At 47.2% G+C, this 18,636-nt stretch overlaps 1 protein-coding gene across 1 annotated transcript; it reads left to right on the plus strand.

The window, feature by feature from the left end:
• The first annotated feature begins 12,834 nt into the window (after nucleotides 1-12,834).
• LOC123450136 (germin-like protein 8-11) lies at nucleotides 12,835-13,870 on the plus strand. Its single transcript, XM_045127538.1, has 2 exons — nucleotides 12,835-12,996; nucleotides 13,125-13,870. Exons 1-2 carry the CDS (start codon nucleotides 12,876-12,878, stop codon nucleotides 13,691-13,693), a joined length of 690 nt encoding a protein of 229 aa, XP_044983473.1. The 5' UTR covers nucleotides 12,835-12,875; the 3' UTR covers nucleotides 13,694-13,870.
• Nucleotides 13,871-18,636: the final 4,766 nt, after the last annotated feature.

Here is an 18,636-nt window from a genome sequence, read left to right on the forward strand (position 1 = left end):
TCTTGTCCCTTTTTGAACAGTTATCTGGATTGAAGATTAACTTCAATAAAGTGAGTTGTTTTGTTTTGGTGAAGCCAAAAACCAACAACATATCTATAATCAGCTGTTTGGATGTGTGGCAGGGGAATTTCCTTTTACGTACTTAGGGATTCCCATTCACCATCGCAAACTAACAAATGCTGAGTGGAAATGCATTGAGGAACGGTTTGAAAAGAAACTAAGTACTTGGAAAGGCAAGCTTCTTTATTACGGAGGTAGGTTAGTGTTGGTTAATTCAGTATTAACAAGTATGCCTATGTTCCTCTTATCTTTTTTTGAGATACCTGTGGGGGTACGGAAAAGATTGGATTTCTACCGGTCTCGCTTTTTCTGGCAGAGTGATGAGGTTAAGACTAAATATAGGTTGGCGAAATGGGATATTATCTGCCGTCCTAAAGATCAAGGAGGCTTAGGTATTGAGAATTTGGAGACCAAAAATAGATGTCTTCTCAGCAGGTGGCTGTTCAGATTGTCGATGGAATCCGAAGGAATGTGGGTACAAATTCTGACCAATAAGTACCTTCATTCCAAATCTTTATCTCAGGTTGAAGCGAGACCTTTTGACTCGCCATTCTGGAAGGGTCTGATGCGGGTAAAAAGCTCATTCTGCCATAGATCGAGGTTTATCATTGGGAATGGGGAATTGACTAGATTCTGGGAAGACACCTGGCTAGGAGAAGCGCCTTTGGCTCTTCAATATCCGCGGTTATACCATATTGCCCAGCGTCGCCAAGTGTCAGTTGCGGTAGTATTGCGTGAGAGTCCCCTTAATATTCAATTCCGCAGATCTCTAGTTGGGGATAGATGGATTTCTTGGTTGCATCTAGTTAGAAGGTTAATGGAGATTAACCTTTCTGCTAGGAGTGATAGAATCTCCTGGAGATTAACACTGAATGGGTTGTTTACGGTTAAATCCATGTATTCTGATCTCATTGATTCAGTGCCTATTCCAAATTCCAAACATATTTGGAAGGTTAGAGTTCCTCTTAGAATTAAAGTTTTCTTGTGGTTTGTTCACAAGGGAGTTATTTTAACTAAGGATAATTTGGCCAAACGGAATTGGAAAGGTAGCCCCAGATGTTGTTTCTGTCCAAGAGTAGAGAATATTCAGCACCTCTTTCTCGATTGTCCTATGGCTAAACTTGTTTGGCGCTCAATTCATATTGCTTTTAACATCTCTCCTCCTGTTAACTTGAACTCGTTATTTGGAACGTGGTTACAGGGAGTTGATGTTCAATTGGCTAAATCTAGTCGTGTCGGAGCATGTGCTCTTCTTTGGGCTTTATGGAATAGCAGAAATGATTTGGTTTTTAACAGAATTCGTGATATTCACTTTCTGCAGGTTATCTACAGAATTACTGCACTGATCCGTACATGGTCGTTACTAACTCCTGTGGCAGCCAGGGAGCCTATGGTTACTCGGTGTGTCCGCTGGGAGATGATAGCATAGGGTATATTCAACCGGTTTGGATGGCGGCATATTAATAGGATAGGTGTTTAGTCATCTTTACCTTTTAGCCATTTCAGGCCGAGGCGCGATGTTCGCCATGTACCTTTTTTCCCCTTTTATATACTTTGTACTTCTTGAACACTATGTTTACTTAATATATGGCTGTATGCATCCCTCGATGCAGAGGCCGGGACGAGGCCTCCTTAAAAAACCCTAAAATGAATATCATTTGAGTTGTTTCTTTGTAACAAGCCTGTTATAAATGCATTTTATCACGAAACAGACTTCAGCTCACTTTGTTGAATGATACATGGTGTTGAGGAAATCGTCATAAAAGATGATCAAAGTTAGCATGAAAAAATAAGGCAAACAGGCTAATAACCACCGGAAGTGCCTAATTACACGCCTCCAGCATGCCGGCGGGGGAAACTTAGGAGAGGTTGGACCACCTGAAGACTCAAGCAGGACCGACCACGACATTCAACCACGCGCCATCTAGAATAAAACACTGGTTGTCGCACCGTCAGCACCCAACTGTTGTCGGAGAGGACCGACGCCTAAACCAAGGAGCGTGTTGACCGTACCAGCAAGCATACATGATCAAAGGAGGACATTGTTGCGTGTACTAGAGGGTCACGACAGCCACCACGTTCGTCAGGGCGGACAAGGGTTTTCACCGTGAGCTAGGAAGGCGGGAGAGCCATGGTGACGACACTAAGAGGGAAGTGACTACCAAGATATCGCAGCCACGAGTGTCGAGGTGCTGAGCTTTCGCTTGGACCGCCCCGAAAACCTCGCCAAGGGGAATCAGGCTACAAGAGCTTACTTCGAGACCTTGATTTTACTGTTCATCCGAGCTCATTTGAGCTCGGGCTGTGAAACTCCACGTCCGATAGAGTATCCTTATATGGTTGTATACGCTGCATTGCTTCTTTGAAGGGAAAACATGTCTTAAAAGGTAGCTTGTAAAGTTTATGAAAAATAGTTGAATCAACAACCAGAGACTATTTCAATCTGATGTCCGTTCCAATTGGCTAAGTACACTATTCCTCAGGAGTGAGGGCGCTCCCATCTGCGTCTATATCATCACATACATCCTCAGCATGTCCAATCCATCACTCACACAACACCAACAAAAGGAAAAAATGAGAGTGTGTGTGTGCGCGCGCGTGTGGGAGAGAGAGATTAGATGGCATCCTCCTCTTCCTTCGTTATCTTCGCTGCTCTTGTTTTGCTGGTCATATAAGCTTTTTATCACGAAACGGACTTCAGACCACTTGGTTGAATGATACACGATGCTGAGGAAATCGCCATACAAGATGATCAAAGAAAGCACGACAAAACAAGCCAAACACGTTAACAAGCATCAGAAGTGCACAATTAGACACCTTCAGCATACAGCCGAGATGAAGCACATGAGAGGTTGTACCACCTCATACTCAACCATGACGGATAATGACATTGAACTATGCGCCACCTGGAAGAAAATAATGGACTTCGTCGCGCCGTCACAACCTAAATGTTGTGGGAGAGGACCCTCTGCCTAAACTAAGGAGCATTGGCCGTAGGGACGAGCAGACACGGTGAAAGGAGCACATTGTGGCTTACCGTGAGTAACCAGATTTGAGGTAGGGTTGAAAGGATCACAATACCATTCCGAAAAGGCTAGTGCGACTTAAAGACAACTACACTCACCGGTGACTCCCCCAAGAGAGTTATGATGCAATGCGCTGCCATCATCACGTCCATCGGTGCATGTTGGCTTTGATCTGCAGCTAGCTATGCACGTGCAAGAAAGCAGGCACACAAGCTGGTGGATGGATCCTCTCGAGCTAGCTTGAGGCTGTGCTATCCATGCGGTTGTACAAGCGCAAATACGTATAGGCGAGACACGGCGCGGGAGTTGATAGCTAAACAGGAGCTTGTCGTCCCTGTTGCTTTATTTCTTTGATCTGAATCTGGTTGATCTGGTGTTACAAGGGGTAGGGATACAAGTATATATATAGGTATAGAAGAGCCTACCAGCAAACCTACTCGGAAACGTATACCAGTACGACCCGGACGTTGGGTTTAATCCCTACATTCACCCCCCTAAACACAATGTCCTTACTTTACAGTTTGGACGCCGATCTTTTCTCGCATCTCCAAGAACTTCTGTCGTCCGAGAGACTTCGTGAGAATATCGGCAAGCTGGTCTTTCGTGTTCACGTGCTGAACTTCGATCAACCCCTCCTCAATGCACTCCCGGATGTGATGGTATTGGGTATCTATGTGCTTGCTCCTTTCGTGATGAACCGGATTTTTGCACAATGAGATTGCAGCTTGGTTGTCGATCTTCAGTGACACCTTCCGCACCTCGCGCTTCGCAAGAATAGCTAGGAGTCTTCTCAGCCACACTGCTTGACAAGCCGATCTGCTTGCCGCTATGTATTCTGCCTCGCATGAAGACAGTGCCACCACCTTTTGCTTCTGAGAATTCCAGCTAATCGGATTCGGGCCAAGGTAGAAAACCATGCCCGTTGTGCTCTTTCGGTCATCAACATCACCTGCCATGTCACTATCTGAATATCCACGAAGGATCAATCCTTCCTTTCCCTTTCTGTACGTGCAACCAAGATTAATGGTGCCTTTCACATAGCGCAAGATTTGATTGACCGTGCTCATGTGCTCAGTTGTCGGATTCTCCATGAAACGACTCACGATCCCGACTGAATAAGCCAAGTCAGGTCGGGTATGCATCAAATATCTTAGGCTGCCCACAACGCTTCGATACATTGTGGTGTCCACCAGCGGATTTGAGCTACGCTTGCTCAACTTGTGACGTTGGTCCATTAGAACTTGTGTCTCGTAGCAATCTGACATGCCACACTTTTCCAATAACTTGACCGCATAAGCCGATTGACATAGGGAAATCTCTCCGGAGCTTTGCTTCACTTCGATGCCCAAGTAATAGCTTAGTAATCCTAGATCACTCATGCTGAACTTGTTCTTCATTTGCGCCTTGAAACGTTCAATTTCTTGTACGCTTTCTCCGGTGATAATCAGATCGTCAACATAAACTCCAACTAGCAGGTTTGAGCCTTTAGAGTTCTTTGTATAGACTGCGTGCTCGAGGGGACATCTCTTGAACCCGAGCGAGACCAGACTTCGGTCTAACTTTGAGTTCCAAGATCTTGGTGCTTGCTTCAACCCATAAAGTGCCTTCTTGAGCTTGTAAACTTTCCCTTCTTCGCCTTTCTTCTCGTAGCCGAGGGGTTGTTCCACGTACACTTCTTCTGTGAGATCGCCGTTGAGGAAAGCGGATTTAACATCCATATGATGAACCTTCCAATCCTCTTGTGCTGCCAAAGCTAGGAGCACTCTCACCGTCTCGATTCGAGTAACCGGTGCAAACACCTCATCATAGTCAACTCCTTGACGTTGAATGTAGCCCTTTGCAACGAGTCTTGCCTTGTACTTCACAATATCACCCTGTGTGTCCTTCTTTAACTTGTAAACCCACTCCAAACCAATCGCCTTTTGGTTTGGAGGACGGGTTACCAAAGTCCACGTGCCATTGCTCTCAATCTCCTTCATCTCCTCATCCATGGCGTGCGTCCAGCTAGGACTTTTGCTCGCCTCTACGAAGTTCGCCGGCTCCTCAACTCCGAACAGACATAGTCCAGAGTACTCGAGTGTAACTGGCTTTGTGTACTTGTAGACTTTCTTGAGGGTCTTGTAGCGACGAGGCCCTGAGGAATCCGTTGTGGCTTGCGAAGGAGGCGACACAAATTGTGTCGGTGTTGATGCACTTGAGGAAGATAGCTGAGACACGGGCGTGTCATCGACATCCGTGTCGTCGGCGTAGTCGTCCTGACCGTGACCATCATCTTGATTGTCGTCGTCACTACGCGCCTCGTTGTCGATGTTGTCGTCGAGATCTCCGCCTGTGTCGTGTGCGGCGTTGTCGTTATCTCCTTGCGACCTATGCACGCCGTCGTCGGTGTCGGCGCCATGATGATCACTACCATTGTGGTCACCTTGGTTGGGCGTCTTGCCAACCACCTGGACATCCTCCCCTGCATCATCATCAGTTGGAAATTCAATCGTGAATATGTTACCGTTTGGAGCACCGTCGGCTGCGGCGCTCCAATTCCACGCTTGGTTTTCTTCAAACACGACGTCGCGTGAAATCCGTAGACGCTTGGTTTGTGGATCGTAGAAACGGTATGCCTTGGTGCCATAACTGCTCTCGTATCCGATGAACACCATCTTGGTGCTACGATCAGCAAGCTTTGAGAGATGTGGCTCCGTCATCTTCACATGTGCCACGCACCCGAACGTCCGTAAATGAGACACATTCGGCTTACGTCCGTAAATTGCTTCATACGGAGTCTTGCCGATCACCACCCTCGTTGGAGCCCGGTTAAGAAGATAGACTGCCGTCGAGACAGCTTCCCCCCAAAAAATCCCCGGCAGGTTCTTGCTCTTGAGTAAACTCCTTGCCATGTCAACGACGGTTCGATTGCGCCTTTCAACGACCCCATTCTGCTGCGGCGTGTAAGGTGCCGCGAGGAACCTCTTTATGCCAATCTTCTCGCAGTAATCGTTGAATTCGTTCGATGTAAACTCTCCGCCGCGATCTGTCCGTAGAGCGCGAACATTCAACTTGTGTTCCATCTCCGTTGCAGCCTTCAGCTTCTTGAACACTTCAAACGCCTCAACTTTAGATCGTAGGAGAACGACCCACATATATCTCGAGTAGTCGTCTACCACGAGGAAGAAATACTTCTTTCCCGCGTGAGTTGCTGGGGTGATAGGGCCACATAGATCACCATGGAGCTGCTCGAGTGCATCACTTGCACGATAGGTAGACTGAGCAGGGAACGGCCTGCAGTGCTGTTTTCCAACCAAGCACCCATCACATACTCGATCAACATGTTCGATAAATGGCATCCCGGATACCATCTCCATCTTTGACATCTTCTTCAAGGCGTAGAAGCTAACGTGTCCAAATCTAGCATGCCATAACCACGAATCATCATCACTCTTGGCGAGCCAACACTCCGGTTGAGATTGATCAAGGTTGAGGATATAGAGCCTATTCCGTGTGCGATTAACACGAGCTAGCATGTTTCGGAGGTTGTCGAAGATCGTCATCACTCCGTTCTCGATATTCACCTTGCATCCATTCTCGTCAAGCTTCCCAATAGAGATGATGTTGTTGCGAAGCCGTGGGATGTAGTACACTCCGGTGAGTATGCGATGTTCGCCTGTGAGACCCTCGAATAGGATAGATCCTTGCCCGCAAATCTCCACAGCTGAACCATCACCGAACTTGACCGAGCCTTCAACATCGTATTCCAGCTCGAGGAATTTCTCCTTGCACCCCGTCATGTGGTTACTGGCACCCGTGTCGAGATACCACGACACGTTCTGATCACCGGATAACTTTGGTGTCACTTTTTCCTCATGAAGTAGCACCTTCCGGCTTGGTTTCACAACCGCCTTTTCAGCGAGATCACAAACTTCGGCCATCAGAAGACCTGGACCTTCGTCTTCCTACTTTGCCAAATTTGCCTTGATCTTCCGGTTGTTAGGCTTCGGAGAATCCTTTGCAAAGTGACCCATCTCGTTGCAGTTATAGCACTTGACCTCGGACATATCCAAGTTTCGTTGCTTCCGCCCTTTAGATCGGTCTGCCTTGACACGATCTTGTGGCTTTCCTTTTCCTTTGCCTTTTCCGGTTTGTCCATCGCACTTCACGTTGCTTGAGCCTTCGCCATCATCACGCCTTCCTTTGCTACTTGGGGCCTCCCAATCTGCGCGCGAGTACATGAGTTGGTCACTTCCTCCTCCTTTGCCTTTCCAACAGCCACGAGCATTCTCTTCCCATGTCCGCAGGCGTCCGATCGCCTCCGTTATGGTCATGTCGTCGATGTCGTAAAGCTCTCGAGCGTGCCGATGATGTACGTGAATTTGTCAGACACCGAACTGAAAAATTTCTCCACGATCTCAGTCTCCTCGAGCTTTGAACCAAGCGCGCGGATCTCTCCCTCCAGAGTAGTAAGACGCATGGCGTAGTCGTTCACCGATTCAGTTTCCTCCATCTGCAACTTGTGAAATTGGCGCTTCAGCACTTGTGCCCGTGCCTTGGTGACGTGATCTTCTCCGATCCTCATCTCCTTGAGTGCGTTCCACGCCTCTCTTGCCGTCTCGAACTCCGCCAATGTCATCAGCACGGAATCCGGCACAGACTGGGCTATGGCGGCCATGGCACCTTCGTCGCGCTCCTCATCGACGTCGTCGTCCGTGATGGCCTCCCACACTCGAAGGGACCAAAGAATAATCTTCATCTTCACCGCCCACACACCGTAGTTGGCGTCTGTGAGCATCGGTTACTGGATTGCGATGTTGCGATGCGCCTGGAAGTTGGCGCCGCTCGTTCCTCCACCACTGGTTGCTGACTTGACGCCCTTCTTCACCTTGTCGCCGTTCTTGTTCCCCTTGGCACCGCCGCTGCCAGACTTGACCGACTCAGCGTCGCTGTCCGTCATCGTAGATCGTAGATGGTCGAGGCTCTAGATACCAATTGTTGGCTTTGATCTCGTATATCAAATCACCCAGCAGCTAGCTATGCACGTGCAAGAAAGCAGGCACACAAGCTGGTGGATGGATCCTCTCGAGCTAGCTTGAGGTTGTGCTATCGATGCGGCTGTACAAGCGTAAATACGTATAGGCGAGACACGGCACGAGAGTTGATAGCCAAACAGGAGCTTGTCGTCCCTGTTGCTTTATTGCTTTGATCTGAATCTGGTTGATCTGGTGTTACAAGGGGTAGGGATACAAGTATATATATCTCTCCCTAATAATAAAGCAAATAGGGTTTCTGGTCGTCCGTCATGGCGTTTTTGCAGAAAAGTCCCCCTGTTTGTTCGAAATCAACCCGCGGTCCTTCAATAAGTGGAAAAAACGTTACATTTTTTGGAAAAAGCCCCTAGGCAGTTGTCACTCCGGTGCATATCGCGTCCGCCCCTCCCCGATTCTCCTCCTTCCCTCGCCGCCGACCGTTTGCGTCCTTCGGGCAAAGCCTCCGCGTGGATCTGTGTTGTAGAACGTCGCATGGGAAACAAAAAATTTCCTACGCGCACGAAGACCTATCATGGTGATGTCCATCTACGAAAGGGGATTTCCGATCTACGTACCCTTGTAGATCGCACAGCAGAAGCGTTAAGAAACGCGGTTGATGTAGTGGAACGTCCTCACGTCCCTCGATCCGCCCCGCGAACCGTCCCACGAACCGTCCCGCGATCCGTCCCACGATCCGCTCCGATCTAGTGCCGAACGGACGGCACCTCCGCGTTCAGCACACGTACAGCTCGACGATGATCTCGGCCTTCTTGATCCAGCAAGAGAGACGGAGAGGTAGATGAGTTCTCCGGCAGCGTGACGACGCTCCGGAGGTTGGTGGTGATCTAATCTCAGCAGGGCTCCGCCCGACCTCCGCAGAAACGCGATTTAGAGGTAAAACCGTGGAGGTATGTGGTCGGGCTGCCGTGGAAAAAGTTGTCTCAAATCAGCCCTAATAGCTCCATATATATAGGAGAAGGGGAGGGGAGGCTTGCCTTGAGGCTCAAGGAGCCCCAAGGGCTGCGCCACCAAGGGGAGGAGGAGTCCTCCTCCAATCCTAGTCCAACTAGGATTGGAAGGTGGAGTCCTTCTCTTCCTTCCCACCTCTTTTTTTTCTTTTCTCTTTGATTTTCTATCTATGGCGCATAGGGCCTTCTTGGGCTGTCCCACCAGCCCACCAAGGGCTGGTGCGCCACCCCCAAGGCCTATGGGCTTCCCGGGGGTGGGCTGCCCCCCCCCCCCCCCCGGTGAACATCTGGAACCCATTCGTCATTCCCGGTACATTCCCGGTAACTCCGAAAACCTTCCGGTAATCAAATGAGGTCATCCTATATATCAATCTTCGTTTCCGAACCATTCCGGAAACCCTCGTGACGTCCGTGATCTCATCCGGGACTCCGAACAACATTCGGTAACCAACCATATAACTCAAATACGCATAAAACAACGTCGAACCTTAAGTGTGCAGACGCTGCGGGTTCGAGAACTATGTAGACATGACCCGAGTGACTCCTCAGTCAATATCCAATAACGGGGCCTGGATGCCCATATTGGATCCTACATATTCTACGAAGATCTTATCGTTTGAACCTCAGTGCCAAGGATTCATATAATCTCGTATGTCATTCCCTTTGTCCTTCGGTATGTTACTTGCCCGAGATTCGATCGTCAGTATCCGCATACCTATTTCAATCTCGTTTACCGGCAAGTCTCTTTACTCGTTCCGTAATACCAGATCCCGCAACTTACACTAAGTCACATTGGTTGCAAGGCTTGTGTGTAGAGCATCTTTATAGTCACCCAGTTACGTTGCGACGTTTGATACACACAAAGCATTCCTCCTGTGTCAGTGAGTTATATGATCTCATGGTCATAGGAAGAAATACTTGACACGCAAAAAACAGTAGCAACAAAATGACACGATCAACATGCTACGTCTATTAGTTTGGGTCTAGTCCATCACGTGATTCTCCTAATGATGTGATCCCGTTATCAAGTGACAACACTTGCCTATGGTCAGGAAACCTTGACCATCTTTGATCAACGAGCTAGTCAACTAGAGGCTTACTAGGGACAGTGTTTTGTCTATGTATCCACACATGCACTGTGTTTCCAATCAATACAATTATAGCATGGATAATAAACGATTATCATGAACAAATAAATATAATAATAACTAATTATTATTGCCTCTAGGGCATATTTCCAAGATAGATATGACTACCAAGACATCACTGACACCAACATCGTGGCGCCAAGTTTTCAGTTCGACCATCCCGCACATCTAGACAAGAGGAATCGGGCCACCAGATCCACCATGATTTGTCAAGGACTCTAGATCAGGATCAAGGCTTGGCCACCACCGCTGACGGCAACTTCGCCATGTGCACCTTCCACGACACACCTCGAAACCCCCATGGACAAGGGACAATGACAACAACACTTCTATGCTACTAGCAGGAGAGCCAAACATGCAACCTACCATCCATGGTCGCCGCATCAACGTTTGCGACCCCAAACCCACGCACCAACACGAAGTTGTTCGTAGGATGTCACTGAATAAAGGCATCAAACCCTAGCAAAGCTCGACCAGGACCAAGTCCACTAAGATGAACAAATTCGGTCGGTCCTAGGACTGCCAACGAACCCACCTGACAATTCCGGGTGGGGGTAGGGAGGATCTCACAGTCGGCGAAACTTCACCAATGAGAGGCGATGGGCAACCACATGCGTGTGACAGAGTTCAGCCCTCACAGGTCGACGACCACGATGCTGCTAGATGCCGGATAGCACTGGCTCCGGACAAAGTTCCCTGATCCATGCATGAACCAGGTGAAACCCACGACTCCACTAGACACGCCATGCAATTTCAGCTCAGTGGGCCACCTCCGACAGCAGGGGATAGCAGCGGCGACAGTGTGAAGTTCTAGAGTTACCCCAAAGAGACCAGGTAGTGGAGCAGACAGAAGTGTTTCTAGAGATATCCCACAGAGACTAGGGAGTGGAGCAGACAGAAGGGACATCTTGTTGCCGCCTATCGTCACCCGGGGCTTTGCTCGGCGTGGTGCCGTTCGACGGGGAGGCTGAGAGTGTGAGGGCCTAGGGACGGAGGCTGAGATCACCTCTACTGTCGTCCACCACGAGGATGATGTTGGGGCCATCTGATGGAAACAAGTTTTCTGTATCAAAACTACAAATACACACCTCAAAGTAAATAATTAGTTTATGAGTGGCCACCCAGCTTAGGCATTGGATGTACTCCCTCCGTCCGGAAATACTTGTCCTAAAGATGAATGTATCTAGACTTATTTTAGTTATAGATACATTCATTATATCCATTTCTAGGACAAGTATTTTCGGACGGAGGGAGTACTATTTACTCTAACAAAAGAGGCAGGTGAGGTGTGTGATGAGCCTAATCAAGAAAGACCGACTAGATCATCAGATTTATGCACTAAAATGGTCATGATCAAACTCTTAGCAAGAGGATGTTAACTACCCTTACTAAGATCACATGAATGGGGCCGTATGCATCGTTCTGATGCAGAGGCCGAAGGCAATCCTTCTTTAAAAAAAAACTAAGATTCACATGAATTGTTTGTGCTCTCTATTTTCATTGTTTATGCATGCGTGGATTAATGTAATTAACCCTTTTGAGAAAATTGTGACCAAGTTGTGTATTATGTGCGTTCATGAACGGAATGGCGTACCTATGCTTTCTTCCTCATTTACACAATCCATTAATTACCGCCTCATCTTGCAACCAAATAATTTATAATTTTTAGGGTCAATTACATCCCTGGTGCTGGAAGTTGGAACATGCCTTTTTGCTTCATCCTGCGGGATCGAAAGAGGGACAAAACGTATGATGAATGTCTTTTATGTATGAAACTGAAACGGACACCTCCAAGAAATTAATCAGTTTATGAATACTGTTTACTCTAAAAAATAAGCAGCTGAGGCCTGATTCTTAGATTTAAAAATGCAATGAACTGGTCATGATTGAATCGTAGCAAGGAGGAAACTAACTACTCTTACTAATTAAGATCATATGAAATGTTCCTCCCGGGTCACACTTTCCTTTTGGTTAGCTAGGAACGTCCACTAAGCACTAACATCGTTGCTTTCTTCCTACAAGTACTCAACAACTGACCAAGTAAGTGTCTGATTGACTGGGTTATCCTCCTTTTCTAAATAAAAATAAACGATTGATGTCGTCATGGTAACAGGGGCTGCTAAAAATAGCAGGTGTATTATGTGGATTCATGCATGGACCAACGCGCCTTGATTTCTTCCCTGTTGACACAATCCGCTAACTACTGTGTCGTCTTATGCTGCCGGGTTTCATGGTAAATAATCTAGTGGCAAATCCACAATTTCATAGTTTGAAAAGCTCGATTGCACGCGATCCTATAGCAACCTCTGCAAAGAAAACGATTGCCCTGCATGACTTGGCTTTCATTAACTGCTCTTTTCCTGCCCACCAGTTCAGACTATGACCAAGTATATGATAGTACCACAGAAATGCAAGCTAATAACATATCTATAAAAATTAAACGTGTCTTAAAAGGGAACCTGTAAACTTTATGCAAATATTTTAATTAGCAGCAAGAGACCAGTTCAATCGGTTGGTCGGTTCCACTTGAATAAATCTATTATTGCTCAAGAGTCCAGGCGCTGCTCGCTGCGCTTATATAAACACATACATCCCCGGTATGTCTGAACCATCACTCACAACACAACCACAAACAGGAACACAAGAGAGAGAAACAATAAGATGTCATCCTCCTCTTCCTTCCTTGTCCTCGCTTCTCTTCTTGCATTGGTCTCATGGCAGGCCACTGCCTCCGATCCTAGCCCACTCCAAGACTTTTGTGTGGCCGACATGCATTCACCAGGTATCGTCTGGTTTCTCCCCATGTTTTCACAGAATACATACGTTGACATGAATTTCTGAAAATTATTTGCAAATCGAAACAACTTTCTCGGATTTGAGCTTACATGTTGCATCTCCTCTATGCACCAGTGCGTGTCAATGGGTTTGTTTGCAAGAACCCGATGGAAGTTAACGCAGACGACTTCTTCAAGGCAGCCAATCTCGACAAGCCAAGGATGACCAACAAGGTTGGATCCAACGTCACCTTGATCAACGTCATGCAGATTGCTGGACTCAACACCCTCGGCATCTCAATTGCGCGCATTGACTATGCTCCCTTGGGTCAGAACCCGCCACATACGCACCCTCGCGCCACTGAGATCCTCACGGTACTCGAGGGGACACTGTATGTTGGCTTTGTCACATCCAACTTGCCCGCCCCCAACAGAAACAAGTTCCTCTCGAAGGTGCTCAACAAAGGTGATGTGTTTGTCTTCCCAGTGGGCCTCATTCACTTCCAATTCAACCCCAACCCCCACAAGCCCGCCGTAGCAATTGCCGCACTCAGCAGCCAGAACCCAGGGGCTATCACAATTGCCAATGCAGTGTTTGGGTCAAACCCACCAATATCGGATGATGTTCTTGCCAAAGCATTTCAGGTGGAAAAGAATACAATAGACTGGCTTCAGGCTCAGTTCTGGGAGAATAATCACAATTAAGTCAGACATTGGTTGACTTCATCGGAAGATGAGTGCATAAACCAAGGACTTGGTTGAGCTTCTAGCCATGCTTCCTGATCTATAGAATAAATGAAGCCTATGTCATGATGGTGTGTCTGTAAGCCGTGAATGTATTTCAACCTTTTGAATAATCAACAATATGATTTATTTTCTTCACTCTGATATTGTGTCATATGCTATTTTGGTTTTCATGTGTCGTATTTGCCAAAAGAAACAAAAAATCAGGGTTCTTTTTTCTTCACCGAAACAATAGATGATTAGGTTAAAAATGTAAAAAACACATAATCATGTGGTAATTCAGTATATGTTTGATGCTAGGGTTTAATACATAGGATTATCCTGCAATACATGTGAAGCATGCTATAGTTGGAGCCTGATTGTGCTCGGGATTTAAATGTGGAAGTTGAATGCGCAAACTTTGCTTCCTAGAGTCGTCGTTCTTGTCTCTCGCTTTCACATTGTTTTCTCTTTTCTTTGTAGAGAGCAAGAAATACGTTTTTTACTATGTTTTAAAACTGAGAACACTGCAGACCACGTTCCAAAAATCTGCTCCAGCATACATACAAGAAGCATGCATAATATACAAACGAAACAGTTACGACCCCCCCTCCCCCACCCCCCCCCCCCCCCCCCAACACACACCAACACACAAGTAATAATTATTTGTGTTGTTTCTTTGTAACAACCTTGTCATAGAAGCATTTTATCACGACACTTACTTTTGCCCGCTTCATAAATAAAGTTCAATGGCTAAACAACATTTTATCATGAGGAAATCATCATACGAGATGATTAAACAAAACACAACAAAACAAGCCAAACACGGTAACAAGCATCGTAAGTGCACAATTGGAATGCCTCCAATATGCCACCGAGTGGAAACAAATGAGAGGCTGGATCGCCTCAAGAATCAACCAGGACTACTAATGACATTCAACCACACGCCACCTAGAAGAAATCACTAAACTTCGGCACACCGTGAGCACCCAACTACTGTCGGAGAAGACCCTCTGCCTAAACCAAGGAGAGTTGACCATACCAGTGAGCAGAGATGATGGAAGGAGGACGTTGTCGCACGTACAATATAGTGCAAACAATACCACCAGTCACCAAAGTTGAGGTAGGGTCGACTGGATCGCCATACCATTCCGAACACGCTACACGACTGCATGACAACTGCACTCACTGATGTTGCCCCCAAGAAGATCATGACACAATACGCTACCACCGCCGCGTCTGTTAGGGTGGATGGGGGTTTTCACCCTCAGCTAGGAGGATGGGAGAGCCATCGCGATTACCCCAAGAAGGACATGGCTACCAAGACATCGCCGCCACTAGTACTGAGCTTTTGCAAGATCCTGATGAAGGTCAAGATTGAAGAATTCGTCAAGGCAGCTGCCCTCGACAAGCCTAGTGTGACCAACAAGGTTGGATCCAACGTCACTTTGATCAACAACATGCAGATTGCTGGACTCAACACCCTCGGCATCTCTATTGCGTGTATCGATTATGCTCTCTTTGGTTAGGACCCACCACATACACACCCTCACGCCACTTAGATCCTCACGGTGCTCGAGGGGACAACATACATTGGCTTTGTCACATCCAACCAGCCCGCTCGCAATAGAAACAAGTTTACAACTCGTCTCAGGGGTGAATGTGTGATGTTATGCGTTTGGAAGATTGACGGTCTGCAAAACTAGTTGGGCTTTTTGCTGGAATACTTGATGTTGTAGTCTTCGATAGAGTGTTCCGTTTTGCGTCGGTTCTTGTTTCCGGTCGTGCAAACTTGCTTGATTCCTGCTTAATATTGTTGGATAGATGGTTATGGTGGGCATACTCTCGTCCCTTTCTTTTCTGCTATACCAAGTGAGGGGAGGGATAGTTTAGAGAGCTGCGGTGCTTTGATAATATGTTTCTTTAATTTCGGGACTGCTACGTGTCTATCGGTGGACGTTTGTTATATGTCTGCCACCTCGATGACCATTGGACCTATGCGCGGGAAGCGTCCGATCGATCTCCTGCCATGTCCCGCTTGTCCCCTTCCCCACTAATTAATTCCCGCAACAACTGCTTTGTTGCGGAAACATTTATAAACAAAGATTGTGTTGCAGATTCCCGCAACAACTGCTATGTGGCAGAAACATTTATAACAAATATTGTGTTGCAGAATTTTTATGCAACAAAGGTTGTGTTGCAGAACTTTTTGCAACACAAGTTGTGTTGCGGATTATTTATTTTTGCAACAAAGATATTGTTGCAGATTTTTTTTCAAACAAAGGTATATATCGACGGATGAAAAGTTTTGCAACATTAGTGATGTTGCAGACTATTTCTTGCAAGAAAGATGATGTTGGAAGAAAAAAAATCATCGCGAGTGAGGGAGTAGCAGCGGACGAAGGCTGCCAGCGCAGGCCGGTGGCAAGCACGGATGTTGGCTTTTGAACGTGCGTATGCAGCTGTACAGGCATGCCTACGCGATTCTTGCTTCGGCCGGCTACTTGACGGAACTTGCGTAACTAGCGACACATATAAAACTGATCAATGGATTTGATGGCTAAAGGCTCGTGTCGTGCCTTTGCTTTGTATTGCTTTTCGTTTTTCTGGTGTTACAATCAACACCCCTAGGGTGTCTTTTGTACACGTCCATAAGGGACTATAGAAATAGACTAGGACTAGGAATCCTAATACTACTAGGACTCGGTTTGGCTTTCTTTCCTAATCCTAAAGAAACAACATGATTAACTTCTACATTCACCTCCTTAATCTTGTTGCTTGACTTCACTTCTTGCACTCCGACTTTCCTCCTCATCTCGATGAACTTCTGTCGACCGAGGGACTTGGTGAAAATATCGGCAAGTTGGAATTGCGTGTTCACATGTTGAACCTCGATCAACTCTTCTTCAATGCACTCCCGGATGTGGTGGAACCGGGAATCTATGTGCTTGCTCCTTTTGTGATGAACCGGATTTTTGCACAATGAGATTGCAGCTTGGTTGTCAATCTTCAATGACACCTTCTGCACCTCCCGCTTTGCAAGAATAGCTAGAAGTCTTCTCAGCCACACTGCTTGACAAGCCGCCGTGCTTGCCGCTATGTATTCTACCTCGCATGAAGACAGTGCCACCACCTTTTGCTTTTGAGAATTCCAGCTAATCGGATTCGGGCCAAGGTAGAAAACCATGCCCGTTGTGCTCTTTCGGTCATCAACATCACCTGCCATGTCGCTATCTGAATATCCACGAAGGATCAATCCTTCCTTTCCCTTTCTGTACGTGCAGCCAAGATTAATTGTGCCTTTCACATAGCGTAGAATTTGATTGACCGCGCTCATGTGTTCGGTTGTCGGATTCTCCATGAAATGACTCACGATCCCGATTGAATACGCCAAGTCAGGTTGGGTTTGCACCAAATATCTCAGGCTGCCCACAACGCTTCGATACATTGTGGTGTCCACCGGCGGATTTGAGCTACGCTTGCTCAACTTGTGACGTTGGTCCATTGAAACTTGGGTCGCGTAGCAATCTGACATGCCACACTTGTCCAATAACTTGACCGCGTAAGCCGATTGATATAGAAAAATCTCTCCGGAGCTTTGCTTCACTTCGATGCCCAAGTAATAGCTGAGTAATCCCAGATCGCTCATGCTAAGCTTGTTCTTCACTTGCGCCTTGAAACGTTCAATTTCTTGTACGCTATCTCCGGTGATAATCAGATCGTCGACATAAACTCCAACTAGCAGGTTTGAGCCTTTGGAGTTATTTGTATAGACTGCGTGCTCGAGGGGACATCTCTTGAACCCGAGCGAGACCAGACTTCGGTCTAACTTTGAGTTCCAAGCTCTTGGCGCTTGCTTCAACCCGTAAAGTGCCTTCTTGAGCTTGTAAACTTTCCCTTCTTTGCCTTTCTTCTCGTAGCCGAGGGGTTGTTCCACGTACACTTCTTCTGTGAGATCGCCGTTGAGGAAAGCGGATTTAACATCCATATGATGAACCTTCCAATCCTCTTGTTCTGCCAAAGCTAGGAGCACTCTCACCGTCTCGATTCGAGCAACCGGTGCAAACACCTCATCATAGTCAACTCCTTGACGTTGTACGTTGCCCTTTCCAACGAGTCTTGCCTTGTACTTCACAATGGCACCCTGTGTGTCCTTCTTTAACTTGTAAACCCACTTCAAACCTATCGCCTTTTGGTTTAGATGACGGGTTACCAAAGTCCACGTGCCATTGCTCTCAATCGCCTTCATCTCCTCATCCATGGCGTGCGTCCAACTACGGCTTTTGCTCGCCTCTACGAAGTTCGCCGGCTCCTCAACTCCGAACAGACATAGTCCGGAGTACTCGAGCGTATCTGGCTTTGTGTACTTGTAGACTTTCTTGAGGGTCTTGTAGCGACGAGGCCCTGAGGAATCCGTTGTGGCTTGCGAAGGAGGTGACACAAATTGTGTCGATGTTGATGCACTTGAGGAAGATGGCTGAGTCTCGGGCGTGTCATCGACATCCGCGTCGTCGGTGTAGTCGTCGTGATCATGATCATCATCTTGATTGTCATCGTCACTATGCGCCTCGTTGTCGATGTTGTCGTCGAGATCTCCACCCGTGCCGTGCGCTTCGTTGTCGCTATCTCCTTGCGACCTATGCACGTCGTCGACGGTGTCGGCACCATGATGATCACTACCATTGTGGTCACCTTGGTTGGGCGTCTTGCCAACCACCTGGACATCCTCCCCTGCATCATCATCAGTTGGAAATTCAACCGTGAATATGTTACCGTTTGGAGCATCGTCGGGTGCAGCGCTCCAATTCCACGCTTGGTTTTCTTCAAACACGACGTCACGTGAAATCCGTAGACGCTTGGTTTGTGGATCGTTGAAGCGGTATGCCTTGGTGCCGGAACTCCTCTCGTATCCGATGAACACCATC

Source organism: Hordeum vulgare, chromosome 4H (assembly GCF_904849725.1).
Source record: "Hordeum vulgare subsp. vulgare chromosome 4H, MorexV3_pseudomolecules_assembly, whole genome shotgun sequence".
Classification (NCBI taxonomy): Eukaryota; Viridiplantae; Streptophyta; class Magnoliopsida; order Poales; family Poaceae; genus Hordeum; species Hordeum vulgare.